This window comes from Sitophilus oryzae, unplaced genomic scaffold (genome assembly GCF_002938485.1).
Source record: "Sitophilus oryzae breed Bouriz unplaced genomic scaffold, Soryzae_2.0 scaffold_1508_pilon_pilon, whole genome shotgun sequence".
In the NCBI taxonomy this organism is placed as follows: domain Eukaryota; kingdom Metazoa; phylum Arthropoda; class Insecta; order Coleoptera; family Curculionidae; genus Sitophilus; species Sitophilus oryzae.
Window position 1 is genome coordinate 2,494,689 of NW_022146179.1, and position 22,220 is coordinate 2,516,908.

General features: G+C 34.4%; 1 protein-coding gene across 2 annotated transcripts in view; it reads right to left on the reverse strand.

Moving 5' to 3' along the window:
• Positions 1-22,220, reverse strand: part of LOC115878399 (pyruvate carboxylase, mitochondrial) — a 64,760-nt gene that overhangs the window by 18,432 nt on the left and 24,108 nt on the right. The window contains exons 2-10 of one of the 2 annotated variants that reach the window (XM_030894893.1): positions 19,617-19,978; positions 16,831-16,993; positions 14,454-14,617; positions 14,220-14,388; positions 12,854-13,092; positions 8,289-8,408; positions 7,912-8,135; positions 3,572-3,840; positions 915-947 (exon numbers count right to left, since the gene is read on the reverse strand). In XM_030894893.1, the coding sequence (XP_030750753.1) occupies positions 915-947; positions 3,572-3,840; positions 7,912-8,135; positions 8,289-8,408; positions 12,854-13,092; positions 14,220-14,388; positions 14,454-14,617; positions 16,831-16,993; positions 19,617-19,862 (1,627 nt within the window). In that variant the 5' untranslated portion in view covers positions 19,863-19,978. The remainder of the gene's footprint in view (positions 1-914; positions 948-3,571; positions 3,841-7,911; positions 8,136-8,288; positions 8,409-12,853; positions 13,093-14,219; positions 14,389-14,453; positions 14,618-16,830; positions 16,994-19,616; positions 19,979-22,220) is intronic. The other variant, XM_030894894.1, reaches the window with a different exon arrangement.

Below are 22,220 nucleotides of genomic sequence, written 5' to 3' on the forward strand. Positions count from 1 at the left end.
AAATAATTTTTAACATTTCTTTCATTAGGGGGGGGGGGGGTCGAGGGTCATAATGAAAGTCATGTTGGAACCACACTATTGATGCGCGAGTATCTACAAGCTTTTCTTCATTTGAAAATCATATTTACAATTTTTGTTTATTTTAATTTACAAAGTTTGGATGTGACAGCTTCACATTTCTGAGAGCAACGAACGATTGGACTTGTTTCCATAGCTAACTAAGTGAAATTGTTTAAAAACGATAAGAATTGGCTATAGCTTGTAATTTTTCGAAGAAAAAAAAACATATTATAGCTTATATCGCTAAAAAGCTTAAAAAATGGCGCTTTTTATGAAGTCATGGACAACTATGGCTTCCATTTAAAAAAAATAATATGTTTGTACCATATGTCAAAAATGACAAGCTTTAGAAAAAAGCGGAGGATACAATCTCATTAAGGATGTGATTATCTACAACTTTTATCTGAAAACTTTTTGACTAAAATAGATTATAATGGAATTAGGGACAAATTTCAAAATAGCCGAAATTTGTTTTTTTTTTCGAAATATCTAGTAAGCTATGAACTTTTTCAAAAATCTGAAAGGCGCATATTTATGACCCCACAAAACTGCATTTTTTCCCCATTTAACCAACTCTCTATCTCCAGTAGTTTCCGAGATACACATAGAGAACATCGTAGGAAACTCACCCTGTAGAACCTAATCCATTTTCATTTCCAAACCAAGTGAACGCCGTTTCTTTCGATAATACAATACCATTATTTTATGTCTTATACAGATAAATCCTCATAAGCAAATATAAAATAAATAAAAATAGAATTGTTAGAAAATCGTCATGCTAGAGACTAACATTATTCCATTGCTGCCAACTTTTACTTACAAACACAAACACAAAATAACTGTGTTATACTAACTTGGTTTTTGCTCAGGCGTGTGGGCGAGGTATTCTGTTAAAACAAAACAAAAGCATTCCAGTTATAGGTAACTAAGAAAAAATAAAAATAAAACAAAACCCCATTTGTGTAGCTTTAAATGGGTGAAAAAAAAACAATAAATTGTACGTTTTACGGATATTATTAAGGAAAAAAATTAACGAAAATTTTCAAACTACGAATGTAAAATGTAACGTGGTGTTTTGTCAGTAGAATTCAAATAAATTAAATAACTAAAATAAATCAAAATAGAAAATCAACCAGATAAAGTTCACATTAAATTGTAGGTCATTTCATTGTAGGTTTGTGTGTAATGTGATAAATTTAATAAGTAGGTGTAAGTACGTTATTTGTATAGGCTTGGTACATTTCAGTTGATTTCAACAAATTCCGACCGCAGCGCACTCTACGGCAGAAATCAGAAAATATCAATATATAGTTCACGCCGCCGTCATATCGATTGCATTAAAATAATATAGGTTTGTTCCAACCCGCCGCAGAACCGTCACCGAATGATCACGCTCGTGCGCAGTAATTCAAATATGTTCCAATATTGCGTACCAACCTAGTTCCTATTTGCGTACCAACCTACCTTGGGATCGTTTAGTTACGATTTCAGAACGATAATTTCGGTACATGGTCCAAATTGAGAACTGTTTGGGTTGACTTGCGCATTAAAGCATATTGCCAGGGATTATCGATTATTAATAGCTGATTCTGGTCCGGCATCCGGCTGATGCTTCTGTTTTGGTTATTTATTATGAATTCGAATACGTGTGCGTTATACTTTTGCTTGTGAGTTTGTGTGGAGTAAATCGTTCGGAAATTTTAATTAATTTTTTATTTATAAAATAATGTTCAAGGATTGAAATGAAATAAACTACGCATAACAGGATCATAAAAGAGAGGATAGGTAAGTGAGTTAGTGAGTATACAGTTGAAACAATACTTACTAACAATTATTGGATTCTGATTCTCCATTTCAAGAATAATAATTATTATTATTGCAAATTGCAAACAAAGTTAATAGGGTTATGTTATGAAATTCTAAACAAAAACAAAAAACCGATCGATACACGCACGCTTGACACTTCGAAAACAATCCACAAATGCTCTCCTCCATTCGCGAACTTCGAGTTCCGGGCTTTACGCCCTAGGGCTACTCGAGAACGGTTCTGAAAGGAGCTGTGCGCGATAGCCTCGTGCCTCCATATGGCGCGGAACAGTTCTGGAACTTTATGACTCAATTGAATGGAGTGAGAGTATCGCGTTCTTGAACAGTTCAGAGCTGCTCAACTGCGTGAAAGGAGGACAGCAAATGCGTTCCAACGTTGATACTTTTTGCACCGTCACGAAACTATTTGAAGTCCGCGCATGCTAACAAAGTGCAAGAAAACCGATTCGAGCACGATTTCGGAACGATCCCGAAATGCTGGTTGGAACAAACCTATTGAAATCGGGGTTTTGTCATTATATTTAAGTATTTTAGTTTTTTGCTAGTGCAGTTACTGAGACTATAAAACACTCAGGTACGAGGTTTGTATGATGTAACGCTTTTTTGGGTAGTAAAAAATAAGTGAAAAATAATTCGAACTAGGCGTCTTGTGTTGTGACAATTTCATATGTTAATAAAATTGCCTAAAAAATGTTAACGCGTATGATGCGTATGATGAGAGCGTAATTAGGGCGTTGTTGGGTGCAATAACATTCAATAACTCAACTTTCCCAGATATTCAACTCTAACGAAACAACATTTTATAGCTTCATAATTTCTCACACCGATTTGATCAAAATCAAAAATGGATTCAAGCAGTTCGACGAGACAAGTGAGTAAACAAAGTGCTCGTAACATAATCAAAAAATTAAATAGCCATATACTATGAGAGGATGAAATATAATTTGCAATATTAATGGTATACTTTTTTAATCAACTAGTGATTAAATGTTTTATGAACATCTTCTAAAATTATAATTATGTACCTTTAAAAAATGTCGTTATAGTCGAAATAGTTCCAATTATGCCCCACTAGCAAAACCGGTGATAAAACTACCGTAGTTAAACACATCTATTTTTTTTTAACTGGAATAATAAATTATAATGCAAGTTAGACCTTTTTATTTTTTTCTTTAGAATTTCCATAAATTACACTTTCTAACACTTTTAGAATAATTATATTATACTAATTTTTTCGTTTACTCGCCATTTAAACCCGTGTGTTTGTATATATTCGCTATTTACGAGTTCTCCAGTGGTGGCAGCACCGGCGAAATATACACCAAGCCTATATAGGGTGATTCACGGCAATGGTACGATAGACGTTTATGAAAAAAAAACACAAAATAACTACCTTATAAGCTTCAACTGCTAAAAGCTAATAATTAAACGTACGTTTTACAGTAAATAAATTTATTATAGTTTATTTAAAAAAAAGCAACTATACTACAATTTACTATATAAATATTTGAATTCTACGTCTCACACAAAAAAATGGAAAAAAACAATTACGAAAAAATATGCCAAAATGAATTTTGAAATGAACGTCTCAAAGATCTTTGATTATAAATGGTTAAATTTTGAATTTTAAAGCTTGATAAACAGTATTTCAAGACCTCATAAAGAAATGAAAAGTGTTACTTACCCAATGAAACATCGGGAACGTGAGGTTTCACGCTGGCAGGTTTCAGTGACGTTCCAAGTGGTGTTTGAGCTCCATTAACTAAAACTGTGGCTAGATAGTTAAGAAGTTTCTGGGCTCTGTTTCTGGTCGGTGTAAATTTGAATAGCTGAGGATTTTCATCGATAAAGTACGTGTCCACGGAGCCGTTGATGAATTTTTGGTTTCCCAGCACGTTGACCAGGAATGGAATGTTTGTTTTGACACCTCGCACACGAAATTCACGTAAAGCTCTTTAGAAAAAAAAAACTATATTGTTAAGAAAGTTTATAAAATAATTGTCGATACGACATTTCTTGAAAGGATTAAACAATATCAATAATATCTGAAGAGCATCAGGTAATCTGATTTTACTAGAACAGGAAAGGACTATAGTCTGTATAATGTACGTGCGGTAGTCCTTTATCTACTACATAAAGGAATACCCGCTTTGTATTACAATTGTATCAACTTATTTCTTTATTAATAAAAAAAAATGTGTGTGCACTATGTGAAAGTTCCTACTAACAGCTATTAAATTGAAGGATTTGAAGGATATATATTTTTTATGAATGCTTTTTATAAACTTCAAAAAAATTAGAGTTAATATAAAACCGTATACTATTCTACCTTTATAATTTTATAATGTGTTTTTTTTTTATTTTTATTAAAAACGATAATAGACATGTTCATTAATTTCTAATTTCAATGAATTTCGATAGCTACATATGAGTAAAAAAGTATGGCATTCAAAATTTTTCTTTAAAACTATAATTTTCTCACATAAACGCAAAACAAAATTGAGAAATGCAGCAAGGCTAGAAAACGTACCCGACTCGAGACTACCTGTTTTTGACGTCACTGCTTTGATCGATCGATGGCGTCCGTACGATCGTGCACTTGCCGCATTGTTTTTGCAGACGTTCGCGAAGGTGTATTGTTTATTTTCATTGGTTTGGTGTTCCGAAGAAGTAAAATGAGTTCAAATAAGTGGTGTGTTGTGGTTTTGTCCCTGTTAATACTTCAAAAAATAATCCACGGAACTTTAAATCGTTACTTTGCGCCCCTTGCTTTCAATTCTTATTTTTTACTTTTAAGTGCATTTAATTTTAAGCTTGTTTTTAAAAAGTTTTTATCAATTTTTCCACTTGTAAATTTTTCGCTTAATATACGTCCTATAGGGTGTCTAATTTAAAATAAGGTACATGGGGATCTTGGAAACCGTTGAAGATACAAAGTCGGTTAAATGGAAGCAAAGTTGCGTATTTGAGTGCTCAAAAATAATCCATGTATATTTTATTTTAAATCCATGCCGTTATGTAGATACAAGGTGAAAAACAATGAACATTTTCGAAAAACCACCATATTTTCTTTATTATTGGAGCTAAGGTAATCAAAATTTCAATATATGGGCAAGGCAACATGGCAATTTTAAAAATGATATAAAAAAAACCTAGGCCTTCTATGTCGCGCATGGCCGGCCGACGTCAGCTTTTATTTTTCTTATGAGCGCTATATTTAAATTTGGCATTTTAAAAATCCTTATTAAAAATGTTTTCAACCATGTATTTCAATATGGCGCCCATAGGAAAAGCAAAAGCTCACTTCGGCCATGCGCAACGTAGTACGCCTAAACTTTTTTGGACATAATTTTTAAAATTTCCATATTGCCGTACCCCGATATTAAAATTTTCATGACCTTAGCTCCAATAATAAAGAAAATATGGTCGTGGTGTTTAGAAAATGCACATTTTTCTTTTTCTCCCTGTATTTACGTAACGTTATATGAATATTAAATAAAATACACCTAGATTATTTTTGGACTAAAAAAACGCAACTTTTCTTCTATTTAACCGATCTTGTAACTTTAACGGTCTTCAAGATCCCAATTATTCCCCATGTAGGTACCTCATTTTTAAACAGGACACCCTGTATATGTGTGCGAATTTTCAGGTAAATACAACTAAAATTTAAGATTTGGCTCCTTCTCCTTAATACTGCCCTGTATCAGATCAACAATACGATAATCTTACATTGTCTTAGCTTCTATATACGCATGCAAATTTTCAGTTTAATATAATAATTAAAATTTAAAATTTGGCCCCCTCCTAAATAAGAGGCTTTGATAGCTCAAAAACTCAATAATTTTGTATTGTTAAAAACCAAGTGTTGTTTGTTATCGCTTTCAAGTAAACCCGTCCTCCATCTCACTAAGTAGCTTTTTTTAAACTAGTAATAAACTCTAAATATTAATCACAATAAACCAAATTTAATATACAAACTACATCCGAGCACAACGCGATATGTCGTATTCTAGCTTGTTCTGTTAGAAATTCCAGCACCGTTTACTCGCGCCGAAATACCGATCGAAGCAGTGACGTCAGGCCGCGTTTAGCGGATTCAAAGGATTACGATAATTTCGCACGGATTTTTGAGGCATAATCCTTTTACGGAATGTTATGAAACTTTGCATACTGAGTTTTAATGTCATAATGAATGATTTTATGAGAAGTAGGCACGTTTTAATTTTTTTGTGAACATTTCTATTCTATTTACCCGGCTGGATAGCTGTGACCATTAAACCAAAATACTACTACATCTATCATCTATATCTCTCACTACTGTTAACTACTACTAACCAACAATTTGTTTTGTGTAGTCTGTGGTCTGTTTTTGTTTAAATGACTTGTTCATTTTTCATGTTGGGGATTTACTTTTAAATTAATCTTAATCGTTAGGCAACCAGTAAACTCATAGAATATGTATTCTTTTGCATAATTACAATTGTCACTCTAAATTTTACATTATCAAATTGTCACTCTAAATCGCTGTCTTTTTAGACAGCTGTCACTTGTCTTGTCATTATTCAATTCATTATTCAAATTCTAAGAATGTTGTTAATAAAAGTTTCATCTTAAAATAAAATTTTAATCAATCACATTTGTTTATCTCCATCATTTACCGAATTAATAATAAAGAAATTACAGCTCAATTACAAACAATTCATTACTTATAGTGATTTACAGTAATTTTATTAAACTATACGAATATTCTCGTTGATTATTGGCATAGATAAATGCAACAAGTTTAGATTGGAAAGCCCGTAAAAATTTTAGGTCGCAAAATTATTTTGGGTCGCGACCGTTATACGCGATCTGGCGCTGCTATAACGGTCGCTAAGAACAACGGCAAACAAAAACAGAAATAATTTTCTTTTGTCAAAGTCAGAATCTTCAAAAATCATAATATATGTTCAAAATCTAAACCGCTCTCATTAAAGAAATTCTGAAAAGTGTTTATAGCGTCCATTTTCAAAGTAATTATTGCTACTTTGTGAGTTTAATTCAAGTTTTATTTACTCCAACCGGTGATAATTGTGAAAAAGTGGCATTAAAAACTTAAAAAGCTGTGCTGTGAACTGTGAACTGCAAAAACCATCGTGGATCGTGGCATAACGTCGGTTTCCAATGTTTCATAGGTATTTCATACATGCGTCCTTATATAAAATAAAGTTTCTTGTATGCAACACACTGTATTTTATTTATAATATATAACGAAAATAATAATAAGTTTGAATAAACAATATTTGGCGATATAATTCCGGAAAAAGCCGAACCGCTCCGAAATTTTCAAAAGTTTTGGGTCGCGACCGTTGCATGAATAGCGCCAAATAGTGTTTAAATTGTCCTTATGGGCACTTTCCAATCTAAACTTGTTTCATTTATCTATGATTATTGGTTTGAAATAAATATGACAGTGTCCTTCTATGAAAGTGCGAATTACTAACTCTAAATTCTAATTCTGCGCTAGCAAGTCAGCTAGATGCTGTGCCTAGACCGTTATTTTGAAGCTACAAACCTATCGATGAAAATATGCACGAAATCAAGGCTGGTAAGTTTATTATAGTGATTTTCTTATTCGCGTATGGCACAGATCGTTACCCAGTGTTGCCACAAGCTTATTTTTCATCGGAGTAGATTATCACAAGATAGCGGGGTTCAATTGTTTTACAAAGGGGTAGATCTACTCCGAATGGGGTAGCTGTGGCAACACTGTTATCACTTTTCCCCTCGCTAGCTCACGCGTCACGGCCATTTCTCATGCGTCTCGCAGCCGTTATTCAAGGCCGTGTGTCACCTTCAAAAATTTAAAAACTGTTTTAGAAATAATTAATTATAATAATTATTAGTGTAATGGATTTTAGGCACAATCTATTAGTGTAATGAATTTGCTCATTAGACAGACTGTAGTTATCATAATAACGATTCTATTATAATTATTCAAGCATAATAATCATTGATAAATAAAAACAAATTTTCTCGTACCTTTCCATCTTGGCACACGCCGACGGCAGATCTTTAGAATGAGCAATAACTTTCACCAAGAGCGAATCATAATAAGGAGAGATTATAGCTCCTGTAAATCCAGATGCACCGTCCAAACGAATACCCATACCCTCTCCAGATCTGAACACTTCAATCCTACCGGTGTCCGGTTGGAAATTCTTCGCGGGGTCCTCGGTGGTCACACGACATTGGATAGCGAAGCCCTGTAAACTATGGCTAGTTAAACTTAGATCAAGCTTTAAAAATATATCTCCGAAGTCACTTGGTCCCTTTTGGGTTTATTAAGTTGTATATCAAGACGATGCCGTAAATGGCACCATTCCAAGTGACTGTGGAAATACTATACCAAAACTTACACTTGGTTGAATTTTTTCTTGAGTGATGCCTAATTCGGGTAGTGTAATGCCCTCCGCAACCCTAATTTGGCTTTGGACTAGATCTACTCCAGTAATTTCTTCTGTTACTGTATGTTCTACCTATAAAAGCAATTATACGATTAAAAATATATTCGTACCCTACAAATAACAAAAGAAAGATGTCTTTTTAAAATGATCCAGTTTTTGCTGTATCTCTAAAACTAAAATGTTCTATTAAATCTAACTTTGTAAATGAATTTACCCCATAATACGTATAAAAATATTTAGAAGCCCGTTTCTCCAACAATTGCTGTGCGAAAAATAAAATTTTATTAAAACGATCCCATTTTTGCTGTATCTCCGAAACTAAATGATAATTTTGGCGAGGTCAATCTCTAGTCGTCGTTTAATAAAAAGTGACATGAAACATTTCAAAAATTAACACTGGTTATACAGTATGTTCTAGGCTGAGCGTGCACCACAATATCTAGAACGGAGATTTTTTACACATCGTTGTTTTACAACAAGATCTATCGATTAAAAATATTTTCAATATGGCGGCTCTTCCGGAACTACCGTTAAACACACATTTAAAATAAGAAAGTTGACAGAAACTTCAAATTGAGCGGTTAAAAAATTATCATAAATCATTTTTTTTTTCAAATGGAAACCTACTTTTTTATCTCGCTAGTGAGAAGGTTTTCCAATTCGTTACTTTTTCAGTATACAGGGTGGTCCGAATTGTATTCCGGAAACTTGGGCAGCATATTCTGGAGTTAAAAATAAATAAAAAAGTTCGTATAAATGTAGGTCCTAAAAAGCTTAGTTTCAGAGATACAGGGTGTAGAAATTTCATTTTTATTTCGTTTTTTTCTAAATAATTTCTGAAGTAACGTCAATATTTGGATGAAAATTGGTGTCTGGGAGATTTTTGACATGATAAATTTGATTTTGATGTCAATATGACTCCTACTAGTAGAGGGCGCCACCTACATGTGTTTTAACTGCTTTGAAGCTTAATAACTTTTTGTCCGTACCTGTGTAAAACTAGCGAATGAAAAAATATACATCTCTGTAACTTTTTACGTAAAAAATATCTCTTTGTAAAAATCGCTACAAGCAACCGTTATTAAGATATTTAGTATGGAAATAGTCAATACATGTCATTATTGACGAAAAATAAACACGTTGAGTAGATAGTTATTTCACTGAAATAATAAATTTGAAAATTTTTATTTTTTTAAATTAATCATAAATTTTTCTGCAAAAAATGATGATAAAACAGTTTCTGCTGAACTTTTGGCACAAAACTATTTCAAATTTATGATTTCAGTTTAATAACTATTTGGTCAACATGTTTAATTAATGTCAATGATGACCGGTATTAATAATTTTGATTCAAAATATCTCGAAAACCATCACTCGCAGCGATTTTTACCAAGAGACCTTTTTTACGTAAAAAACGTCGTAAATGTATTTTTTTTGCTCAATAGTTTTATACAGGTGCGGACAAAAAGTTATTACTCTTCAAACCGGTTAAAAAATATGTAGGTGGCGCCCTCTTCTAGTAGGAACCATATTGACATCAAAATCAAATTTCTCATGTTAAACTTCCAGACACCAATTTTCATTCAAATATTGACTTTACTTCAGAAATTATTTGGAAAAAATGGAAATAAAAATGAAATTTCTACATCCTGTATCTCCGAAACTAAGCATTTTAGGACATACATTTATACGAACTTTTTTACTTATTTTTATCTGCAAAATATGCTGCCGAAGTTTCCGGAATACAGTTCGGACCACCCTGTATATTATGTATTCCACCCTGTATACTTATTTATTCTGAATAAATCGTTTTTAAGTTATTTAAGATTTAATTTCAAAACGTGTATATTTTTCTTGATTTTATCTAGCTTCCTTTGACATCAGTCAGAGTCAAACAGTCAGACAATTTATTTTCATCTCTCAGAAAATGAATTATTTGAATTTAATAGATCCCGTATATAGCGTTTGACGCCTTGGGAGTAGCAAGGTACAGCTTGCCATGCTAGAGCCGTTCGATATACAAAGAAGGTAATGTGGCTAGCACTCTACGCTTCAACCGCCTATTATTACCTGAGGATTGTGAATCCCAAGTACTCATTTAAGTCGATCTAGGTACCTAAACTTATTTTTATAAAAATAGTCGGCTGATGAAATTCCAGGTGTAGGATTCGAACCCACTACCTTGAGATTGGTAGACGAGAGCCTGTACCTCTACGCCACCGGGTACCATATAATTATTTGAATTTCCCTCGGAATTTCCTATATTATAAATACTGCTGCTTAAGAGTTGATATCTAATAGTTGATATTATTAATAATATAGCGTATAATCGAAAAAAAACAGCGCAAAGTTGGCTTGGAAATGATGATCGATAACATACTGTTTTTTGAACAAAGTGTCACAATAAGACATGGCCAGATCTATTGATTTACATCACTTAGCGTTTAAAAATATTAGCTTTGCACAAACAAAGCAGACATTCTAGATGCATTTTTTCGAATTTTGACAAACAAAAAAAACTGCCACGCTTTTTACAAAAAACTAGTATACTTGAAAAATGTATAAAAAGTCATAAAAATAGTACACCTGCATATGAAAAATCTAGTTTTAATGATATCTGAAAAAATTGAAAAAAACTGTTGACTGTCCTTTAGACGTGAAATTTTGCTTTATTTTTCTGCTACCACGGTCCGTATCCCAACAACGTATTATTCAAAAAATAGAGTAATTATAATACCAAAAAAACTTCATCTGGCAATTACAAACAAACAGCAGTATACTTCTGTTTATTTGTTTGCCGCTAATGGACATATAAACAACCTAACCAAGCACATAGGCACTAATAGTTCAGTCATTGGGGATTTTTGCTTGGAAAAAGGTCCGGAAGTTTTGCAACTTTGCAAGTTTATAGGTTTTGCGGTCCCTAACTAAAATCCATAAAATGCACATTTCCAGACTTGCCGCCGGCGCCGCCATCTTGCCAAGATGGCGCCCAAAATCGGTATTTTGTGAATATCTCGAAAACTATGCGTTTTTCTCGAAAATTTGATGAGAACAAAATTAAAGAGAATAAAATTTCCTATAAAAAAGGTTTTATGAAAATTTCATTCATCAAAAGTCAACCGTTTAGGCACAAAATCGTGCTCAATTTAGGCTGCACTCATTGAGGTCAAAGTCGATCGTGTCTGCTGCGCTGGGCTCATCAGGGTGGTCTCTCAATACGTCGAACTCTTCATCTTCAGCCGCCAGAGGGATATCTACAGGCAAGTCCAACTCCTCTTCATCGGATTCGTGGAGTGACACTTCAGTGACGTTGTCACAGAATTTCCCATTGCAGTATGCACAAATCATTGAACATTTTAATCCTGCTTTTCTGCATCCGCAGGCTTTACCACAGTTGTTGGTTTTGCATTTACAGGATAAAAATGCCAATAGGGATTTTGGAGCTGGATCTTTCAACGTTGTAACTCAATTTTGCTCTCTTCAAATTTTTGCGAAAAACGCATATTTTTCGAGATATTTACAAAATACCAATTTTGGGCGCCATCTTGGCAAGATGGCGGCGCCGGCGGCAAGTCTGGAAATGTGCATTTTATGGATTTAATTAGGGACCCCAAAACCTATAAACCTGCAAAGTTTCAAAACTTCCGGACTTTTTTCCAAGCAGGCTCCTTTTTTGATCCCCAATGACTGAACTACTAAGGCATTTTCGCCATTTAATTCGAATGGAATAATAGTTATTTTTTATACAAGACGATAAAATGGTATTTTATCGTCGACCGAAAAGATTAATTCACGAGCGATGAAACCGCGAGTGAATTAATTTCGGGACACGATAATGCAATTTTATCGTCGTGTATAAAACAATATTTTTTTCCATGGCGAGTTACGTTTTAAAAAATATTCAAAAATTATTATTTTAAGGAATTTATTACGAGTAGAAAAAATATTGTGCTGGATTGGCGTTCGTTTCTATGTAATTTGACAAATAAATAAAGCTGTCTCTTTAGTTGTCAGTTTTGAGTGAATATTTTTTTAATTCTCCTTCGTGTCGATTACTGATTGAATTGGAGTGAATTGGAGCCAGAAATGGCTCAAAACGGAATAAGTAAATTATCAACAGATATTCAGGCTGAGGCGACAAACGCCATATTCAAACTACTTCCATTTAAACCCCGAACAACTTATATAAAAAGAAATACAAAAATTTTCAAAAATGGAAGCAATTAAGAAACGTGCGAGAAGAAATAAAATTTTTAACCTATCCTCGCTGTCAAAGTATCATTTAATCTACCCTTGCGGTTAAAGTACTATCTTATCTACTATTTTTGATAGATATAAGGCAATTTTAACAGTTGCTATGGAAAAAAATGTATTTAACAAGTCGTTTCTGGCATCATATTGTAACTATGTGTATATGTAGTTTGCAATGCCACCTTTAATTGAAAATCTTAAAAAAATGGACAAAATGCATTTAATAAGTCTGCTCCTCATTTAATCTCTATAGAGACACTTACCTGCAATCTGGCGTTAACTTCTATAAAGTAGAAATTGCCACTAGCATCGCACAAGAATTCCACCGTACCGGCATTCTCGTATCCGACGTGTTTGGCCAATTTTACAGCCATAGATGTCATGGCGTCTCTAATTTTAAGATCGAGATGTGGAGCGGGTGCCATTTCCACGACTTTTTGATGTCTACGTTGCACGGAACAGTCTCTTTCGTATAAATGGACCACGTTTCCAGCTTTATCACCTGAAAATACCATCAAGTTAAATATAATAGTCAAATAAATACCGACATTACTATGAGCTCTTTAGTTTATCAGGATAATAATTATTTATTGTATAAGTGTTTTGGGAGTATTTTACCTAGACAAGAATGTTTAATTTTCTGAAGTGATAAAATGCATACTAAAACACAAATTATAAAAAATTGATAAAAATTTAAGATACTGTTTATTATTATGGCATCTGTGATAACTGTGTTGTTTAGTTATAACTAATCTGTGTTGTTTAGTACTGACAGAAACGAAAGTTTGACAGAAGTAAAATTCGGAGCTTGTATCATAAGAATTGGCAAAGGTTTTTAAAAACCACAGAAAATGAAAGAAGATATAATATAATAATTGCTTCCGTATATAGCGTTTAACGCCTTGGGAGTAGCAAGGTACAGCTTGCCATGCTAGAGCCGTTCGGTATACAAGGAAGGTAATGTGGCTAGCACTACGCTTCAACCGCCTATTATTACCTCAGGATTGTGAATCCCAAGTACTCATTTAAGGCTGAGTCGAGCTAGGTACCCAAACTATTTTTATTTTAATAAAAATAGTAGGCTGATGAAATGCCGGGTGTAGGATTCGAACCCACTACCTTGAGATTGGTAGACGAGAGCCTGTACCTCTACGCCACCGGGCACCTTTGAAAGAAGATAATAATGGTAATAAAAAAAAGCGGTAATAATAGCCCTTTATGACCCTTAAGTGTTGTTAAGAAGGTGAGTTTTGTTGATGTAAAAATAACTGTTTATATATTTATAATTAATTTATTTTTGTAAAATAAAAAAATGATTAAAAGAAGCTTAATCACGTGACTAAAAGTTTATTTGGTATTTATTTAATCTTAATAAATAAAATAAAAATGTCGTATTTTTAATTTCAGTATTTCACTAAGAGTGGAATAAAGTTTTTTTTTATCCAACTAGTAGATAAAATATCATCTTAAACCCTTCATATTTGTGGATAAGTGTTATTTATTATTACTAATCAACTTGAATGATATTTCTATTAATGATTATATCTCAAGCATTAGTAAATTAGTTAATTCAGAGACATTCTACAACCAAAACAATTCAATTTCATAAACTTTAAATAACGTATTTACCAAGTAATTGTACTTCAATGTGTCTAGGTCGCTCAATAAACTTCTCTATAAACAAAGCTCCATTTCCAAAAGCACTCTCAGCTTCTGAGTGAGCCCTCTGGAAATTTTCTTCCACTTCTTCCATTTTTCTTACCACCCTCATGCCTCTGCCACCACCTCCATAGGCAGCCTGTGAAAAAAAATGTATTAGTTGGAAGGATTAGATTTCTAAACTTTAAAAATTATAGAAAGTACCTTAAATATTACAGGTAAACCATGTTTGGCACAAAATTCGACAGCTTCTTCTTTTGTACTGACGGGACCGTCAGTACCAGGAACTATAGGAACACCGGCTGCAATAGCAGCCTCTCTAGCTGCCACTTTGTCACCCATCTGTTGCACAACATTTGGATGAGGACCTTAAAATGATATAGTTTAGTTACTAAAATATGTAAATAATTAGAGATCAAAAGTACTATGTACAGGGTGTCCCACTAAGAATAGCTCTCGGCTGTATCTGAAATATAAAGATGCTATGAGAAATTGCTGGAAATTATTTTGAAGTTTGTAGAACGGCCGCTAGGGGGCGCAACTGCTATAAAAAAATAAGAAAATGGAGTTTTTACACAATTTTGCCGAGATAACTCGTACTATAAATAATAGCTTCATAATCTTTAGTAAGTTTTGAATATTTTTTGTTAGAACCATTTTCCCCTATCTGCTAAAATAAAGTGGTGGGAGAAGGTTAGATCTATTTTTATTTAAATATTAATAACTCCAGACTGGATAAACTTAAAAGAGTGTTTCTTACTCTATATCATACCGTGTAATTCGTATAAACAATAATAATAAGCTTTTAAATGTAGACGCTAGAGGGCGCGGACTTGCAATTTAACAAACATTGCGCGTTTTTTCAAAAAAAAATAAATACGTTAGTATACGTAATTTTAGCTGATGGTAAAGAGTAATAAAAGCTTAAAAAGTCAGCGAAAACCGCATCTTGATATCTTTGTTCAAACCAAAGTTATTAGCAAAATTATAATAAATACCAAAAAATAAGCCCTGAAGTGCCTTATTTTTATAACACGGTTACAGTAGCCCCCTTGATTACGAAAATTCTAATAAAAATAAGATATACACGATTAGTTTATTCTAAAATCGACAATATACCAGAATACCATAAATACCAGACGTATTAATATCTATTAATTAAGATATCAATGACAGTGAATCAGAAACGACGCCTCAGTGAAGTCATGGTAGGCTTTGGAAAAAAGTTGCTTTTGACGTAATAGTAAAACATCAAAGTGTTATTAGATCAACATTCTGATGGTCTTAGCAACGTTTTTTCAAGAAAGGCATTTTTAGAAAAGCATTTACGCATTAAAACGCTGCTAAAACTATCAAAATGTTGATATAATAATATTTTGATGTTTAAACTATCCCTTTAAAAGCAACTTTTTTCCAAAGCCTACCATGAATTCACTGAGGCGTCGTTTCTAGTTCACGGTCATTGATATCTTAATTATTAGATATTAATATATTTTGTATTATGGTATTCTGGTACAGCTGGTTCCAAAAAAAATGAATACGACTCTTTACACATTTTTTTCGAATATGAAAGAAAAAAGAATGTCAGCATGACATGAGTAGAGAAATGAGGGACTGGTATCATAGAATATACTGCTCGAAATAATAAAAATATGTTTTAAATCGTATTCAATTTTATTGGAACCAGCTGTACATTGTCGATTTTTTGAATGAAATAATATGTTTTTATCTTGTTTTTTATTAAAATGGTTATAATCAAGAGGGCTAGTGATACCGTATTAGAAAAATAAGGTAATTAAGAGCTTATATTTTCGTATTTATTATAATTTTACTAAAAACTTTGGTTTGAAAAAAGATGCGGTTTTCGCTGACTCTAAGATTTTATTACTCTTTAGTATCAGCTAAAATTAGATATACTATGGCATTTAATTTGTTTGAAGAAACGCGTAATGTTTGTTAAGTTGTAAGACAGCGCCCCCTAGCGTCTACGGTCAAAAGCTTATTTTTATTGTTTATGTGGTCTAATATAGAGTAAGAAACGCCTTTTTAAACAAGCTCTCATTTGTTGAATTCCGATCATCCCGTCCGGAATTATTTACATTTAAATAATAACAGATCTTACCTTCCCCCACCACTTTATTTAAAAACGAAAAGACGAAAGTGGTTCTAACAAAAAAGATCCAAAATTTACTGAAGATTTTAAAGCTTTTATTTATAGTACACCTCAACTAGGCAAAACTACCTAAAAATTCCATTTTCTTATTTTCAAAAGCAGTTGTACCCTCTAGCGGCCGTTCTACAAACTTTAAAATAATTTCCAGCAATTTCTCATGGTCTCTTTAGCCATATTTTTTTCCGCAAGCCCTACGACTAATACTTTCCGAGATACAGCCGAGAGTCTAAGTGATACACTCTGTATAATACAGCTTATTCATTGGACAGCCAGTCTACTTGCGATCACTTGTTGTCAAGTTGCCTGCATCTGTACGAGGACAGGCACGACAGGTGAAGCGCGGGTACCCAAAAATTACTAAAATCGACTGGCTGTCTAATGAATAGACTGTGGTACTATGTATATTACCAATAAATGTCAATCCAGCATCGATTACTGCCTGAGCGAAGTCTGATCTCTCCGAAAGGAATCCATATCCAGGATGGACAGCGTCTATTCCGTGATCTTTGCATATTTTGATGATTTCAGGTATATTTAAATATGCTGCTACTGGTGGAAGACCTTCACCTACCTGTAAGTTTAAACGCTTGTTATTTTTAGAATATTTCTCTAGACAGGTCGTAAATTTATCTTTATTTAGCTTTGAATATATTTTGTTTTCAGTTTTGTTGTGTTATGCCCAACTGATATGGCACTAAAAGAATATTGAACAACATAAAATAATTACACAATACTTCAGTCAGAAATGTCTATACCTATGTGGCGGATTCATCACTCCAAAAAATCCTATATGGGTATTTCGCCACTGCAAGAAAATCTACAAAATAAGATAGTTATTTTTTTGTAAACACTTCTGCGTTAATTCAAACATTTTAACAGAACGTCAACGGTTTTTGTAGACGTATCTGTTTAAAAAAAAACTAAAGTGTTCTGGAATAGTTGAATTTAAATATTTTAAATAGTTTTTTTATTCTTTGTATTTTTTGCTTCCGACGACGGAAAGAGATAAACTTTCCGAAACGTTAAGCATTTTTTTGTTCGTTAGGTAAATTTGTATATCTGTAAACCTAACTTCTGACAAGTAGTTTCCATTTGGATTAACGCAGCAGTGTTTACAAAAAATAACTATTTTATTTTGTAGATTTTCTTGCAGTGGCGAAATACCCGTATAGGATTTTTTTTCACTCATGATTGGGTGCAATCAAGCTTCCGGTTGTCCACTGATGACGCCAGTATCGGTATATTTTATAAGTAGTCACTATATTGTAAAAATTTCAATACTTGGATTGATAAATATACAAATGTTACCTTGATATAATTTATATACAGGATGTCCCAATATTCCGTGGACATAGAACTACTGTGTATTTTGGAATCAAAATAAGGCCATTGAACAGAATTTACCACTATGCAAAAGTGCTTCGTTTGTCCGCTAGAGGGCATCAAACTCATGACATTCGCAAGAATTAAGAAAAATTACGGGAAGGGTGAAAACCACCCCCACTCCATGTTCTTTTTGTAAGACAGTCCTTCTAGTATTTACTATAGGAAGAGACTTCTCAGAATAACAATTCCGAAGCAAAGTAATTTAGAAGCTAGTATTAAAAACATCACCGGTGACGCTGTGAGAAGCCCCCTAGCGACACTAGGAACATTACAAATGAAAGTTCCAAGGGACCAAATCCAAAGGAAACTACAGGAGGGGCAGCTGACACTTGCTTGGGATCATCCTCCACAAGTGGCACCACCTTCTCCAGCAAGGGTCGGGAGCCTACCTCTAGACCCAATAAGCGACATAAGCTACCGTTTCGCTTACCCGGCCTGGGTCAACCAGGCGGACTAGACGATCCTCTTAGAGTAGGTCTTAGCGGAGCAGAAGCACGGAGATACCTCCGACTGCTCCACGAAGGACTCGCTCCAGAGGAAGCAAAAGCGAAAACACTCCTCCGAAAAGGGGAGAGTAAAGAAACCAAGAAACAACCTGACTAATCTCCATCAAAGGGCAAGAGAGAGAGCGAGAACTTCTCTACTCCGGCAGAGAGAGAAAAATCCAGGATGGAAAGCCGTCCAACACCGCGAGGCAAGCAGGGACGTATCACCAGCTTTGTCGCTATTGCTGAACAAGTGAAAATGGCGGTGCTGCAAAAGAATTTCTCAGAGGTTGCTCTGACCACCGACCAGCAAACGTCTCTAGAAGAGGCTATACTGGACGAAGTAGTGGCGATCGGATCGCAACACAACGATGTACAAAATGTGGGTCAGCTGCGTTTTGCGGGGATACACTTTCGGGTGGGCATGATCCTCATAGATTGTGTATCTCAAGAATCGGCGAATTGGTTGGTGGAAATCGCCCTAAGCTTAAAAATTGGCAAGGGCCGGAACTGGTTGCAGTGAAGGGAGAAAATATCCCTAAAGGGGCGGCTATAACGGTCTTTCTGCCGAGGAGCAAGGGGAATGACACCACCTACCTGCTGAGCCTTATCCAAGGTCAGAACTTTAATGTAAGGACATCGAGTTTGCGAGTCATCAACTCGAGGGAGGAGGGTCATGGTCAGGTCGTCACAATAGGAATTGACCTCAAATCCAAGGAGGCAATAGAGAATGAGGGACATATCCTCTATTATTGATACGGGACAACACCGGTATCAGGTCTAAGGAGAGACCAAGTTAAAGAGGTGGAGAAAATGGAGACAGATCCTCCAGCCTCCACCTCACGGGTTCCTCAGCCGGAGTCAAGCTCCTCGACTGTGAAGAGCGGCATGGAGGGCTCTACAAGTCCAACCGTGGAGGGACGTGTACCCTCGGAGGAAGAACTGTTGTCAGAGGAGGATGGGAAATTGGGAAATACCCTGTCCCCTCTACAACAGGGGTATGATGGGTTATAGATTGTGTGATGACTCAAGGCATGGGGCACAATAGATCTTTAAGGCCGCAGTGATTAACTCCCCCCCCCCTCTTACTCATTCTACATTCTACATGTTGCCATATTATCAAGAAATTATGTTTTTTAACTAAAAACTAAACAGAAATTGAAAAAAAAAAATCAAAAAATTTCGAATTTACAAAATTTTTTTTTTCGCGAAAAAAACTCATAGGCGTGGTTTGAACTGTACTACCAGTTAAAATACTTGCACATATTTCTGAGACACCCTATATAATACAAATATTAAACCTTTTATAAACTATTTGCTTACCAAATAAGACTCGTCTGCTTTCAGTCTGTGTATGTGGGCTCTGTCCTCTTTGGAATAAATAGCTACAGACTTGATTCCCAATTCGTTACAAGCTCGAAACACCCTGACCGCTATCTCTCCTCTGTTGGCCACCAGGACGCTCCTGATTGGTTTGTATTCGATAGAGTACTGGCGACATCCTAAAGTTAGATTTAAATGTGTCCTGGATGGTATTAGAGATCGTTGGGCAAATACTCTAATAAACATTTTCGTATTCTTATATATTCTTAACTATTTACAGGATTTATATCTTAATTTTAGTTGTATCGATCTAGTTGTGCTTAGTGGGGTTCTTGTTTCGATAGGTGTTGTTAAAGTTGTTCCTGAAATAAAAAAAAAATTATTTTAAAGAGATTTTACTATATTCACAGAAATCAAGAGCTCTTATTATACCATATCTCTTACAGTTTGATAAAATTCCTTCAAAATAAAAACAATAATATACCCCCTCTATTATCTACTATCATATAAATTACTGACAAATTACTTCTTCTTTTTAAATCTCAATAAAAAAGGTCAATATTATTTACATTATAAATGGATTTTTTTCAAATCAATTATATCAATGACAACACAGTACAGGGTGTCCCAAGATCAGTGCGACAAACTGAAAGGAGTAGAGGGCATCAAAACAAGTCATTTGAGTATAAGAACCCATGTCCGGAAATGTGCCATTTTGACAGGGGGTGGAGGGAAACGTAAATTTCAAGTTGCATTATTTATTCAAAACATTTACAAAAACTGCTCAAAGTGCCGTCCATTCTGTTGAAGACACAAATGCACACGTCTGTTCGCTGTTGATAGTAGGGCGTGCAGTCCGTGTTGCTACCTTAGTGCACGTCCAGTCAAGTTCCTTCCGCTCATTTTGATAATACCGCACATGGGTTCCTATACTCAAATGACTTGTTTTGATGCCCTCTACAAGCCCTTTCAGTTTGTCGCATTAATTGTGGGACACCCTGTATAATATTTATTTATGGTGTAACGAATGGTGATGAGCGACACTGGTCTTGGTCTCGCACAAAAAGCAAGACTAACGCCGGGACCTCATTAGGCCACACGCCACGCTATCCCACGTGAGCTCACGTCAACACACGTGTTGCGACGCCGACGTGGAAAAGAGTGTACACATCAGATCTGGGACAGACGAATCCTAGTTTCCTAGTGTGTACGCAATACATGTAATTAAATGGAAAAACATACGCACAGATCTTCATGAAGTTGAAGTTCATGAAGTGGGTTTCACTAAAACCCACATTCAAAAGAATAATTTTAGATATTTTTGATTAGCTCGTTTACGATTTATTATCGCCGATTTCTTTTTAAATATTTCTCCTTTCTTATGGCCCTGTATTTACTTATGAGCACCAGTCAAGGTAAAAGATAACTGTCAAATGAAGTTGTCAATTCAGAAATTTACCTATTTAGTGCTTTATTATTATTGAAAACTCATTCCTACATCGGAAATCTTAAAGATGTATTTATAAATACAAATTAAATAAAGTAATCAAAGTAAAATAAAGTAATCAATTACAAGGTTAATTATAGTATTATTACAATATTATTATTACAATAACTTATTAATTTAGGTACTATTAAATTGTTAGAACTTTAGGATTTAAGAAGATGTTCAAATATTCCTCCATCGACTGCTAGACAATAACCAAGGCGATCATAAAATTCTCTTTTTACATTCGCTACTTGGTAAACTAAAATTCTATTGCATTCGGCAGAAATATCATTTTTTAACTCGTCTAGATTTGGGTATTTTTTATCCTTGTATATCCTGTTTTTTAAATGGGCTCAGAGAAAGAAATCATTTGGCGAAATATCAGGAGGCCTTGCTGGCCAATTTACTGTATGATTTAGGCCAATAACGTTTCCGTTAAAACTATTGTCTAAATATTCCCGAACAGCCAGGGTACTATGTGCCGGGCAGCCACCCATTTGGTACCAAACTTCCTGATTTTCCCTAGCGGTATCATGTAAAGCAGGTAAAATATGATTTTCGGGTAGTTCCAAATAATATTCTGCATTTAAATTTCGCGTAAGAAATAATGGCCCGATAATATTGTGTCCGAATATCCCTGCACAAACATTTACCTACTTTCTGTGGATATTGCATCCTTGTTTCGACAAACCTGTGTTGGTTTTCTTTGTTTCAATATCGATAATTTTGAACATTGGGTTCATTATTTAAGATAAACGTGCATTCGTCAGTGAAACATATATGTTTTTTAAAAATTCCCTATCCGTGTTTGCTCTTTCCATCATATCAAAACAAAACGCCTGCCGCTGTATTTCGTCCCCATCTCGTAGTTCTTGGTGCTTTTCATATTTGAAGGAATAGTATTTATGTCGTTTCAAAATTCGAAACGCTGTAGTGTGATCTATTGCTATTTCATCCTCAAGCTTCCTTGTGCTGATCTTTCCATCGTTCTCTTCCACGCACAATAAAACTTCCAAGTCGGTATAATTTTTTGCAAAATCTATCTTCTCTTTGTTCCTGACTTGCTTCACATCTGCAGTTATTTATTAGGGTAGCTTTGGTCTCAAATCTCTGGA